Below are 14264 nucleotides of genomic sequence, written 5' to 3'. Positions count from 1 at the left end.
TTCATCAAATAAACTCATGGGTTAAAATCATTTAAATATTTGATTTCCCAACTGAGAAAGCTGTTTCTATTGTACTTAGCACTTTACAAGATGGAAAATCTGATGTCCAAAAGAAACTTTATCCCAATACTGGTTTAGTTGCTTGAAAGCTCACAGAGAAAATTTGATATGTTACTTGTGAATGTCAGATAGACAGGACACTGTGCTTCCAAACTGATAGTTGTTAAATAAATGTTCATAAGGCACAAACCTGTAACTCTAGTTTATTTATCACTTTTGAATTTTAATTTTAGTAATAGTTTGAAGAATTTTCAGAATGGTGTATGCTTTTTGAATTGTTAAATGTTGATTTTTGTCTGTATATGAAATGCAATGGTATTCAAATTTGCCACATAAGTGTTATTTAAAATGAATGGTTCTAACTTGTTTTTATGTTCTTGAATAAATTTATCAAATGTTAAATGAAATGAAGTAATTCTGCGAGCTATCTTGAGAGACAAAATCCACCAAGCTATCCAAAATCCACCAAGCTATCTTGAGAGACAAAATCCACTAAGCTATCTTGAGAGACGAAAACTACTAAGCTATCTTGAGAGACAAAATCCACCAAGCTATCTTGAGAGAAAAAATCCATTAAGCTATCTTGAGAGACAAAATCCACCAAGCTATCTTGAGAGAAAAAATCCATTAAGCTATCTTGAGAGACAAAATCCACCAAGCTAACTTGAGAGACAAATCCACCAAGCTATCTTGGGGTAATACTGCAAGTAGTCTTGATTTTGTACATTGTTGACATGTGTTTAGCAATTCGGAAAATACTATAACTCAAGTGGAATTTGTAATTTCTGGACAGTGGTATCCAATATTTGCTGTATTGTTATATAACACATATGTCAGAATATGACCAATGGCATCCACCACAATGGATGAAAAAGATAATAAGTATAATGATAAAAGACACTATAAAATCAAGATGTATTTAATTCTACCAAAATGAGATGATCAATCATGCAGATTTCATTAATAAAGCACTTAGAAATATTAACAAACTTTAACAAAATATTAACAATAAAATCAATAACAATATATTACAATTAACAGTATGCACCCAGTCTTAATGTATCTAGAACAATATGAGCATTTAATTTACATGCATTCTTTATCAATATATCAGAGAGTAGACATTGCCCACTTCAACAAGTAGTTGATAGATATCTATACCAGAAAAAAGTTCTATGAAATATTTGAGTATAGTGCAATTACACATATAACAAGCATAATTTATACCACACTGGACTTTGTTTATCACTTAAATTACACTTCATTCATTATCAAAGTATCTTTGTAAAAAAAACATCAAAAAGAGAGAGCACTAACATGAGAATGATTGGGCAAATTACATTACCAATAAGCATAAGAAATAAATATAATAAATGTTGCCTCATTAGGACAATGAGATCATGCCACTGGCAATAGAACTCTCAACATCAAATAACTAATATGCTTAATACAGAATCTGAATGTGACTTAAGCGAGTGGTCGATAACTCTACAACAAAAATTTATAATTAACAAGTTGATGAATTTTGCATAATCATGAAATATTATGTTAAGCCTTTTCAATCTTCATAATAAATTATTTTATGTGTGAATTTAACAAATATAACATTTATGGAATAAAACTTACAGAGAAATGTGCTGTGGATAGTTAAAATTGATCTGTATGAATTTGAAGACCATACCCTCAGGCTGTCCAGCATTTAATGAGGAAAAATTAGGGGTAATTTTGGGGCTAAAGAAACTTTAAAGCTCAAACTAGGAATTTTATAACTATATTAGGGAAGTTTTAGACATTAAAATGGATTACTTTCGCACTTTTGACACTAAAGAAACTTTTATAGGATTTCCCCTTGGATTTCAGCATTTTTAAGGAAATTTAGCAAAACTGAAATATATAAGGGTTTTTATAAGAATTATAAGGACAGCCTGTACTCTTCTACTCTTGTCTAATATTAAACATAGATGACTCAGGTCAATTCAAATGAAACAAAATATGTAAGAACAAGAAATTGGCAAGATATTAAGGTATACAATTGTCTAATTATTCCCTCAACGAGCTGTAAAAATTTTAGTATGAGAACTTCATTTCAAGTTCCCTGTGCTATTGGATATGCAAACTTTTTTAACAATTTATCACAGATGAGTTTTCCTCAGACCTTAGGACTAATATTCAAAATTGCAGTTTAAGGTGTTATCTCACACGTACTATTAACAATTATAATCATTTGTAATATTCAAGAGACAACTGTATCTCTTTTTACAAAATTAAAATCAGAAACTAACGAATATCTTCACTTGCTGTCTGTAATTTCTGTACATGTTTATAGATTTTCAATGCCGGTCCTAGTTTCAGGGATAGACCAATTAAAACATCACTTCTTTTCATTAGGAGCAAAGACTTGCCATCAATTTCCTGTCAACAAAAATGATCTTAAATAAGTAGTGTCATAAATAATTTGACTTTTAATCTAATGAAAATCTAATTCATATACTAATATCAAGTCCAGCTGTTCCAATCATTAAAAAACAGTTGCCAAGCAACATATGCCAACTTGCGCAATAATTCTTTAGTGTATCAAGGGTCAGTCTCAGTTATGTTATCTGATCTGATCTCAAATCTCTGTTATAACTGTTATCTAATCTGATCTTGAGTATCTTATCTCTGTTATCTAACCTGATCACAAAAGTCTTATCTCTATTCTTATCTGATCTCAAATATCTTATCTCTGTTATCTAATCTCAAATATTGTATCCCAGTTATCTAATCTGATCCCAAATATCTTATCTCTGTTATCTAATATGATCTCATATATCTTATCTCAGTTATTTTATCTGATCCAAAATATCTTATCTGTTATCTAATATGATCTCAAATATCTTATCTCAGTTACCTTATTTTTCAGTTTTATAATCTGATCTCAAATATTATATCTCTGTTATCTAACATGATCTCAAATATCTTATCTCTGTTATCTGATCCCAAATATCTTATCACTGATATCTAATATGATCTTAAATATATCATCTCTGTTATCTATCTCATTTACCTTATCTCAAATATCTTATTTCAGTTTTCTAATTTGAGCTCAAATATTGTATCTCTGTTATCTACTCTGATCTCAAATATCTATCTGAGTTATCTAATCTGACCCCAAATATCTTATCACTGTTATCTCATTATCTTAAATATGCTATCTCTGATCTTAAAAACCTTATCTCTGTTATTTAATCTATTCTCGAATATATTATCTCAGTTATTAAACTCAATCTCAGATATCTTATATCTCTATTATCTAATCTGTTATCAAAGTCATGTAATGTTATCTCAAATATCTTCAGTCTGTTATCTTTATCCAATTTCTTACCTGTTCTTTAAATGCCTCAGACTGTTCAGTAAAACCAACAGAAGATATAAAAGTAACTACATCATCTATTGTCCACTCAGAGGCATCAGGATAAAAAGTACCATCCAATCGTGGATCTCGAGATAACACTTTAGGTTTTAATAATGGAGGATTTGCTAATCTACAAAATTTAATTGAACAGTCTATTAACTTTCAGTGCTAAAACCTTTTTCCGACCATACTTTCAAAAATTATTGGAATAATAGAAATGAAGGTGTAGATAACTAGATATAATTAGGTATGTAAATGAAGAAAGTTCTACTTAAAAGTTTTACTTATGTTTTTATGTGTATCAGGGACACTGATAGCATCCATTTGCAACATTCCAATTTTCAATCAGACATCTGTGGTTCCTGCAATTCCATTTAGTTTTACCGAAATTGCATGAATCATAGACATCTGATAAAAAATTTGAATGGTGCAAATTGATGCTATCAGTGTCAGTGTTCCTGATGCACATAAAATATCTACAAAAACCTTTTACAATCTCTCAAATGATAGACTGATTAATACTTGCCCATGTGATATTGGTTGATCAAATTGAGGAGAATCACAGGGTGTTAATGGTAGAGCTGAGTCACTAACTATAAACAAATAAACAACTATAAACAAAATAACAACGACAATGTTTGTTCTGAATAAACTGAATACTTTTCCTCCAGTTCAATGAGTTCCCATGCCAAGCTTACTTAACCCTCCTGCGTTTAAATATTGGAAATTCAACCTCTATTCCACAAACCAACTCTCTTGAAGATGGACTGTTAAAGGGACAACTGCGACATTTTTGGGGGGTTGATTTGATTCTTGAATATTATGTAAATAGTCAAATTCTAGGATAATAAATGATTTTAAAAACTTACCATTATGCAAGGAATTATTTGTTCGCATTCGATCTTGTAGTTCTAAAATCTCAACAGATACACCTTCAATCTCACATTCTGAACACACCCATTTACCTTAAGAAACACACAATAGAAGAATTATTTCTTTTTTACCAATTATAAATGTGAAAGAAAGAAGTATTTTGTCGTCATTCATTAATAGACTTCACTGCACATCAGTTTTAAGTAATATACGCGAAGTAAGATAACTTGGTGCAAAATTTTTGGATATTTATCATCTCTTTACGCAGAGTGGGTTAAATAAATTTAGCAATGCAAAAAAATATTCTTACCCAATGGTTTATCAGATACAGGAGGCTGATGACAGTTCATATGATATCCTTTATCACAACCATCACAAAACAACATCAGATCCTTTAATATTAAATAAACACAAAACAACATCAGATCTTTTAATACTTCATAAACACAAAACAACATCAGATCCTTTAATACTTGATAAACACAAAACAACATCAGGTCCTTAATAATAAACAATCATTAATAAATGCAAAACAACATCAGATCCTTTAATAATAAACAATCTCTAATAAATGCTAAACAACATCAGATCCTTTAATGATAAACAATCACTAATAAAACAAAACAACATGAGATCCTTTAATGATAAATGAACACTAATAAACACAAAACAACATCAGATCCTTCAATAGTAAACGATCTCTAATAAATACAAAACAATAGCAGATCCTTTAGTATCAAATAAACACAAAACAACACAACAGCAGATCCTTTAATGATTAATTAACACTAATAAACACAAAACAACTTCAGATCCTTCAATAGTAAACTACACTAATAAATACAAAACAACAGCATATCCTTTAGTATTAAATAAACACAAAACAACATGAGATCTTTTAATGATAAATTAACACTAATAAACACAAAACAACATGAGATCCTTTAATATTAAATAAACAAAAACAACATGAGATCCTTTAATATTAAATAAACAAAAAACAACATGAGATCCTTTGGTATTAAATAAACACAAAACAACAGATCCTTAATTCAAAACAACATGAGATCCTTTAATATTAAATAAACACGAAACAACATGAAATCCTTTAGTATTAAATAAAAACAAAACAACATCAGATCTGTTAATACTTCATAAACACAAAACAACATCAGATCTTTTAATACTTTATAAACACAAAACAACATGAGATCCTTTAATATTAAATAAACACGAAACAACATGAAATCCTTTAGTATTAAATAAAAACAAAACAACATCAGATCTGTTAATACTTCATAAACACAAAACAACATCAGATCTTTTAATACTTTATAAACACAAAACAACATCAGATCTTTTAATACTTCATAAACACAAAACAACATATGAGATCCTTTAATATTAAATAAACACGAAACAACATGAAATCCTTTAGTATTATATAAAAACAAAACAACATCAGATCTGTTAATACTTCATAAACACAAAACAACATCAGATCTTTTAATACTTTATAAACACAAAACAACATCAGATCCTTTAATATCAAATAAACACAAAACAACAGCAGATCGTTTAATGATAAATTAACACTAATAAACACAAAACAACATCAGATCCTTCAATAGTAAACTATCACTAATAAATACAAAATAACAGCATATCCTTTAGTATTAAATAAAAACAAAACAACATCAGAATCAGATTCCTTAACACTTATAATTTATAAACACATTAAACACAAAACAACATCAGATTCTTTAATATAATTATTTACATAGACATATAGCTTCTTACTCCTGTTAGTGATGTAGCTCACTAAAGTAATATATTAACAAAGATAATGTGTTGTTGGATCAAGGAAGCCTCATTCTACCCTTGATAAAGCAATATATAATGATCAAAGTAAGATTGACTTACTGGTTCTCCTGATTCATCACACATATAACATGTTTTACAATCAATACACTGCCATTGTGACTGACATGCTCTTCTTGATAACTCTTCAGAATAGTCCATACATGATGGATGTGCTGAAACAAAATAATATTTTATATGATAAAATCTAAGCAATAAATGATATACTAAAACTCACGTGTTATTCATTCAGACTCTAGCGACACATCAAGCCTATATCTGTGACTTTATGAAATGAATGGAAACTATGGTTTCTAGCGTAATAACAAGCTGGTTTTGACATCTTTTGCATCTAGGACAGTAACTCATAAACCTTCATCTAACCAGAGTCAAACTCTTCAAGATCCTTTTATTCATTTTGTAGAATGCATACGAAGTTCAATCAAAATCAAATTAAATCCCTAGTTTTTATTGTGCTAACAACAAATGTTGACGGATGAACAGACAGACAGGGGCACCATCAATGTACATCCAAATGAAAATGTAGAAGTTTCCATTAAAAAGACATAAACTAATTTCATTTGACTTAAGAGTGCCAAACATTTTGAAATCAAGAGTGATTATAACCTACCTTTAGCATTACAATCTTTACAAATCAATAGTACTTCAGGCACACCATTTTTATTGCTTTCTACAGTCAGGTTACAAAAATCACATTTAGGTTCATTGATAATCCTTGGCTTAATTTTAGGGGGTACCACTGATTGAGAGGGTTCACCTTCATCAATTTCATAGTTATATCCTCGTTTTAATTTCTACAAAATTCAAAACAATGATGAGGTTATTAAATAAATAATTTCTTTCAAGATATTTAAAAGTCAATATGATTAATTAAAACACAGTTTATAGACAGTCCACTTGCCATCCATGATCTGAACAAATTATTGTACAACTATTGCTTGCTCACTAAAATATTCAACCAATCAAATGCTATATTCAATAAAGCTTTATTTATCACATGTGAGGAATTCTTGACATCCATTGTTTAACATTCAGTTCACTTCTTTGTTTGATTAGTTATAACCCTATAAAAATTTGCACAAAAAGCAACTGCCTGCAGTTTACAGTTGTTCCTCATAGAAAAAATGCAAATATAAAGTTAACTCATGGGAGACATTCCAACTATATTGAACAACTTTAAGTGCAAGAATGCACCAATTCAGTTTGTATATTTTCTAATTTTTTCCAAACTTAAAACTAAATATTATATGATGAAGAAATTATTTTCATAAGGAACTTAAGATGAATTATATTTTGACTATATAAACCTTAAGATCAATTATCCAGAATGTTGAATATATTTATATTTCATAGAATAACTTGCAGAAAATCAAACAAAATTTTATAGGTGAATTTTTTTTATACCGGTATTCTAAAAGACATAGCAGTGCATTACCCCGTCTTATATTAATTCATTCTTCTCTAATATATTACAAATCCTTTCCCTTCAGCTATAATTTTAATATTTTCTGACTTTTACAAAGTAATTAAGGCTTTTGAAAATCACCTTTTCTGATTTTTCATTTTTAGTTTTGGGAGGACGACCCCTTCGACTTGGAATCATCTTTTTAAGTTTATTTGGAGTTGATGGTTCCTCATTATATTTTATTGTATAATTTCCATTTGCTAATTTTTCTAGACGACCAGCATCCATTTCTCTTTGTAAAGCCACATTTATTGGGCATTTCAGTTTATCAATACTGTCATGTGATTGAAACCATTTTTCGATGTCTTTGATTGTGGCACCAAGTTCTTCCACATTTTGGGATTCACATTCCAGCACTGCTTCTACTAAATTACGGCTAGTAGATGTTGAATTCATAACAACACCTTTTAAATGACTTTTCCTCCATTTAGCAGCATGTCTGTAACTAGTATTGCCCTTATAGTCTACTTTCATTACAATTTCACTATCCACTAAACGTTCAAGGCAAGTCTCCGTCTCGACTTCTGACAGGCCGTATTTACGATTCAGCATGTGGCAAATTCGTTCAAGATCCGGCCGGGCCTTTCGCCCTCGAAGATGATCGATTGTATCAAGAATCCATTCTTTGTGTCTTGGATGCGCCATACCAAATACTAATTTACATATCGTCTGTAATTCAATGTTAATTCAGTTCACACTGACAGAGTAAATAGAAATATTTTTTAAAGTTCTTTCTCTTTCAGTTCCCATTCAGGACACGAAATATAAAAAGTGCGCATGAGCGTATGCGCTGAAAGTTGCATTATGGGACGGATTACAAGAAATTATTGATGTCTGAAGCCAAAATATTGAGCTTGACTGAATATGTCCTTATTTCCTAATATTAATGGTGAATTGATACAAAGCGTCATTATTCTTTTTCATTTTTTCTTAAAATGAAGAAATGTAATTTAAAGGAATTCAACATCTTAGAATGAACATAAACTTCAAATTGTTAAACATGACCAAAGAGTAATATTCATCAGTAGAACCACATTATGTCATAACTATTGATAAATACACCACTTAAAGCGTTTTTCAATTATTACTTACATTTTGGAAATTATCTGATTACACAAGGATTCTTTTATAAAATTCTGACACGTATTAATTAAGGCAACTGATGAATAATTATATATTACTATAACGTTTTAAGAATTAAAACCAGAGGGGGTGTGTTATACCTGACCAGTGAGCTAGACTATCTATTTGTTATAATCATGTAGTTCTTAGATGACGTTGTAATCGTGCATCTTCTGCAGGGAAAATATGTCGCAAGAAATATCGTCGGAAGGATAATTAACGGTAATCAGTAGACACCTTCGACACTAAATAATAGCGAAGAATAAAGACCACTTACATAATTCGCATACACTCGTAAATGACTGGAGACAACAAACGTTCCCTCACGGGGTTTTATGTTGAAGAAGCTGTTGCCATGAAAGGGGTGCAATTCGTGCCTACAAACATTGCTAATTTAGCCGGCAACCAGTGAGGTAAACTTACTATTAGGCTAAATAATAGATCGTACGCTAGGGTTGGTTTTAATAAGAATGTAATAGAGCTTTGGTCAGGTAACATTAGGATGGCTACACAGGAGGTTTGGTAAAAGATTCTCCCCTCCCCGAAAACAATTGATTTGTTGTAATTTTTCTTTTATAATAGAAAGTAAAATTGGATGCTCCAGAAACATGAAATCTTATTTCAATACGTTCCTTCTTAGATCCTCCCCCTACCTCAGCGATCCATTTCCCCATCTGGATATATATTACGAGAAAATTATGTTTTTTATACCAGTACTACTACCAATTTATGAAGCACTGTAGGCGAATCCCCAACATGAATCACCGTTTCAACATGCTTGGCGTGGTCTGATGAATGAAGAGTTACTCCCCTTTGACTACTTCTCTACAAAATATGGACGAAAATGGTGCTTTATAGTTTTGATTGGTAACAAAAATAATATTATTTTCTCTCTTCTATTAGAATTATAATTGCATGTCTACTTGTGGTTTTTTTTAAGGGTATGTTATTGTCATTGATAGAGATTGACATTACCTATGTTACCACCAGTACCATCATTGATCAATGCCTTATTGCATTATTTATGAACAAATAGACAAAGGCTTTGTAGCCTACCACTGAATATTCTTTTCTGACTCAGTGCGACAGTAAAACCTTGCCCTTGTCTTGACTTTAGTTTCAGAGTAAAAATTTAAATGCCTTGAATTCAATCAAATTTTTTTGAAGTTACAGAAATTAGGCATGATAAGGAATTAAAATGATGCTGTAAATGTAATGATGAACTGGGAAGATAAATTTTCATCTATCATCAGTGAAACTGAATCTAATCTGCATAGAGTCAAGGTAATATTTTACATCCAATTCCTGCTCCATATTTCTCTAATAGGTCTAATAGACCTGTTATTCGTTTGTTTTTTTCACAACTTTGCATTCTGATATTCTTTGGGTTTTTTTTTTATTTTTAGGAGAAACCAATTGAAATCTGTTAAATTTAATTCTTATGTAAATGTATTTTGATTTTGTTATTCAGGAGAAACTTCAAAGCAGACACATTGTAGGTAGTGGTTCTGGTAATCGGACATACAGTGGTGAATATTGTTCTTCTACAGGTAGGCCTATTGTTGTTATGTTTTCAATGTGTGTCTACATGAATTATGATATACTGTTGTTACATGGATGTAGCCTACATTGTAGGCATCACTCCAAAATCTCAATATTGTGTTCAACACACTATCATCTTACCGGATGTCTAAATGATGCATTTACTTGTGTCCATTTTGTTTTGTCAGCATGGAATGAGCTGCTCTTGTTACTATTTAATGAAATAATAAGCAGAATATATTTAAAATATTCATGAATAGTGGTAAAGTGTTCAATTAAAGATTAAAAAATACAAAATTTATTTTAGGTTATGAACCATCTGAAAGGAAATCTTTGTCTATGATGCAATTTCCAGTTTCCTCCACACCTAAAACTGTTCGTTGGGATGCAGACATGGGAGACACTAATATTTCTAGATATGAAGGTTCTGAATCAATTTCTCTGTGTAATAAATTAGAACAGCAAACTAGGGTAAGTCTTATTCTAGAGGTACATTTTTATGCTGCTAAGATATTAAGATACATTTGAACAATGAAAGGATTCAGGGAATGCTGTATTTCTAATATTGTGGAGGAATTGTCATCAATAAATCTATCCAAATCTTAATCTATGTAGACATGATATGGTTCCAATAGCTTTCATGTCTTTCTTGCAGGTAATAGATCAGTTAAGTAATATGGTAAGAGTTATGGAGAAAGAAAGAGATGAACATAAACAGCAGATTGGTGAACTGAAATGTATGTTGATAAATTTGTAGTTTTTCAACTCTGCATTTCATTCAAAGAGCTTTCATACTTAATGTGGTAAATTTAGTGGTGGATGATTTCTATATTTCATAATGATTTGATTAATTCATGTATTCAGAATAGAACCATAATCACCAAATGCACCAAATCAATTCAATTTTTTGAAAATTTTCTTGTGAGAACCCTCTCAGATACTCCATGATAAGCTTGTGACTAATGACACCTCCACACAGTTGCTGCATTTTGAATTCAGCCCCAATAGTAAGTTGTCCCGCCATTAAGTCAGTCTGCCCCTATCCTATTTGTTCCCTAGTCTTGGGAGGCTGATCATTATATGATTATTTTGATCTACTAAAATCAAGTAATGAGACTAATGAGTATTTAAATTTCAGATGAAATAAGAGAATTATCAAAACATGTTACTGATAGAAATAAAGAAGAAAGTCTTCAAAGACAGATCACAATGTTAAAGAGTGATATTTCAAAGGAAGTTGATAATATTCGTGATCAAGTTCAGAGTATTAAATCACGACATGATAGCAGTAGATATCAGTATAATAGTAATACCTTGGAATATACTAATAACTTTTCTAGATCCAGTAATAAAGAGATCTCAGACCTGTAAGTTGCCTTGTGTTTCATATTTCAAAACCTTCTAAGTATCTTCAGACTTTGAACTAATTATGTTTCATATTTCTTTTTCGTTTGTTAATACTTTTAAATATTTTGATGATATTTTTTTATATTTTGCAGTCGTGAGCTTATGAGAGATGAATTTGAATATTTGAGAACAGATATTGACTCACTCAAACAGAGAATAGGTATAGGTTTCTTTTAATTATCATATTAAGAATATTAATTATTTAATATTGAAAGAACTTTTAAAATCCAAATATGATCTTTTTATATCCACATCTCTCATTTTCTGAATAATAACCCTTGTGGTTTTAACCTTTGTAGTCTCACATACTGCTTCTTGAGTTTTTCATACAAACAAATTATGTAGGTGTATATGAAAAGAACTTTGGTGGTTTGAAACGCCATCCCGCTAAAGGACCTTTGGGTCTCAACCTAATTTCATTAAATTGATAATTTCTCATTTCACCAAGTGCATAGGGCATATAATCTAATATCTTTTTTTTGTAGGTTTTATGGAATCTCATGTACATAGTAACAAACTTGACAGCAATTCATCCAGGTTAACTAAGGTAAATTGTTTGAATTCATAGCTTTTATAAAACCCTGCTTCAATTGTAACTTCTGAAAAATATTGCGCTAGATTTTTAGTGCTAAATGCTTAACATACAGGACTTATAACCTTTAGTCATTTATTGTAGGTAATGGATAGATTATCTGATAATAGAAGATTATTACATGAAACAAGAGATATTATACCTAGTACTATAGCTGACAAATCTCTTGATAAATATGAAATGGCACATCTCAGGTAATAACACATCATACACAGTGACCTTTTTTAGGGACGTGTACCAAGCATGTAAAAACTCAATTATAAGGAATTTGAAACAGATCCTACTATTGTCCATGAATGAAGATTCTTTTTCATAATGAAGAATGATCATTTTAAAGCTAGGACACATTGTAAATGAAAACATAGCATATCTAGATCAATTGCTTGTGATTTATGCATGCACTCACATATTTTTGAAATATGTAAATTTCTTCTTGAAATTTTTCAGATCAAATGTATCTTTACTGAAAGATAAGTTAGACAAAGTAGAGGAGAAATTACAGCAAAGTTTAACAAAACAACCATTTACTTCAGCAACAACTTCATCATATCTTTCAAACAGCAGAATTTCCTCAGGTAATAATGGTTGTCCTGACAAATATTAGAGATAAAAAAGTGTAGATTTACAATTACAGTTTTCTGAACCAGTATTTTCATTTTGATTTCAAATAGGAGATTTGCATCCATGGAAGTGTGTGTCTCCAAATGGGCAAAACTATCATAGAATCAAAACAAACATGAATCATAGTAATTCAAACCATTTGATTTAAGGGTCCACTAATATACACAGCAGAAGATCGTACAACAAGCCAGTGTCCTGTGATATAGATGATCTCTATTTATCTGATGATAAATTTGAAGACAGTGATGAACTTGACTCTGATATTGATGACATAGAAGAAGATGGTGCTCCTGATTTAACATCTACACGAAGAAGAAAAACTTTTAAACATGAGACAGGTATGACATTTAAATTGAAAGGGGAATTTCTGGATCGGTGTCAGCTTTGTATAAACAGGAAGTGTCGTGTCACTAAATCCTTTCTCCCAGTGCTCAATTTTGTCAGTATTGTGAAATCAATTAGGTTTTTTCCATTTATGCCAATAGAGAGAGCAATTCTTATTTTATGGAGTTTATTTGATTATAGCTTTTTTCAAAACCCTGCTGCATTACCACTATCATATACATATTCAATATATGATATTTTTGTGTGTTTTGGGGTTTTTTTTATCTTATGTTCTCCTATTTCAGTTGATGATTTAGATCTAGAATTAATGAAGTTTGAGAAAGACGAAGTTGATGATGGTGATTTATCTGATGATGAATTAGATGATATTCTCGATAATATTTGATTAATTATTCTTTGATTCCATAAAATGATAAATGTGCTTTAACCCAACTGATGTTAAATTTCAATTATTTCTACAGTTAATTTACCTAACTGAACACAAATATATGGATATGGCTATTTCCTTAATATGTACTGCATTATGTGTTACACAGCGTTATAAATGATATGACTTCTTTTGTAGAATTGTTATATTGTTAATGATTAGTTATTGTGTTTTCAGTTATATTAATTCAATAAATATATTATGGTATGCTATTTTTGAATTATCACATGGCAGAGTTAGTGCTTTCGTTAGTGCTTTCTTTATGTTTATCAATCATTTAAAAGTAACATTTTAGAGACTTCATCTTGTGTTGTATCTATGCTTTGAATAATAAAGTACTTATTACATATAGACTTTTTTTTATAAAAAAAGATACAGTATATCCATAGTTCCTAACATTATCTTATTATCATATTACAAAGTAATTGAGGCTTTCACTGTTTTCTTGATACTTTATCAATAGTTGTTTGAAATGGATTTCAAAACATAACTACAACAGATAGCTAACAATTAAATGAATATTTGGAACATTCAA

The 14264-nt window shown here is 30.2% G+C and overlaps 2 protein-coding genes across 2 annotated transcripts; one reads left to right on the top strand and one right to left on the bottom strand.

The window, feature by feature from the left end:
- Nucleotides 1–2337: 2337 nt before the first annotated feature.
- LOTGIDRAFT_120412 (hypothetical protein) lies at nt 2338–6903 on the bottom strand (the record flags this gene model as incomplete). Its single annotated transcript, XM_009058467.1, has 6 exons — nt 2338–2472; nt 3425–3606; nt 4324–4419; nt 4638–4719; nt 6251–6363; nt 6819–6903. Coding segments are annotated over 6 exons (693 nt in total), but the record flags the coding sequence as incomplete, so codon positions are not given.
- A 2731-nt stretch (nt 6904–9634) lies between these two features.
- LOTGIDRAFT_233025 (hypothetical protein) lies at nt 9635–14077 on the top strand. Its single transcript, XM_009058466.1, has 12 exons — nt 9635–9662; nt 9963–10079; nt 10267–10345; nt 10645–10808; nt 10993–11074; nt 11476–11704; nt 11837–11904; nt 12230–12291; nt 12421–12530; nt 12784–12911; nt 13107–13295; nt 13587–14077. The coding sequence occupies exons 2-12, from the start codon at nt 10011–10013 to the stop codon at nt 13685–13687; spliced, it is 1281 nt and encodes a 426-aa protein (XP_009056714.1). The 5' UTR covers nt 9635–9662; nt 9963–10010; the 3' UTR covers nt 13688–14077.
- The last annotated feature ends 187 nt before the right edge of the window (nt 14078–14264 follow it).

This window comes from Lottia gigantea, assembly GCF_000327385.1.
Source record: "Lottia gigantea unplaced genomic scaffold LOTGIsca_34, whole genome shotgun sequence".
NCBI classification, from domain to species: domain Eukaryota; kingdom Metazoa; phylum Mollusca; class Gastropoda; family Lottiidae; genus Lottia; species Lottia gigantea.
This window is presented reverse-complemented; position numbering and strand designations above follow the sequence as displayed.

Excerpts from the sequence above, each read along its gene's own strand:
- LOTGIDRAFT_233025 (XM_009058466.1), top strand. The coding sequence starts at position 10,011 with ATGATGAACTGGGAAGATAAATTTTCATCTATCATCAGTGAAACTGAA. Across the intron at positions 11,075-11,475 it reads GCAGATTGGTGAACTGAAAT|ATGAAATAAGAGAATTATCA; the intron begins GTATGTTGATAA and ends TTTAAATTTCAG. Across the intron at positions 11,905-12,229 it reads CTCACTCAAACAGAGAATAG|GTTTTATGGAATCTCATGTA; the intron begins GTATAGGTTTCT and ends TTTTTTTTGTAG.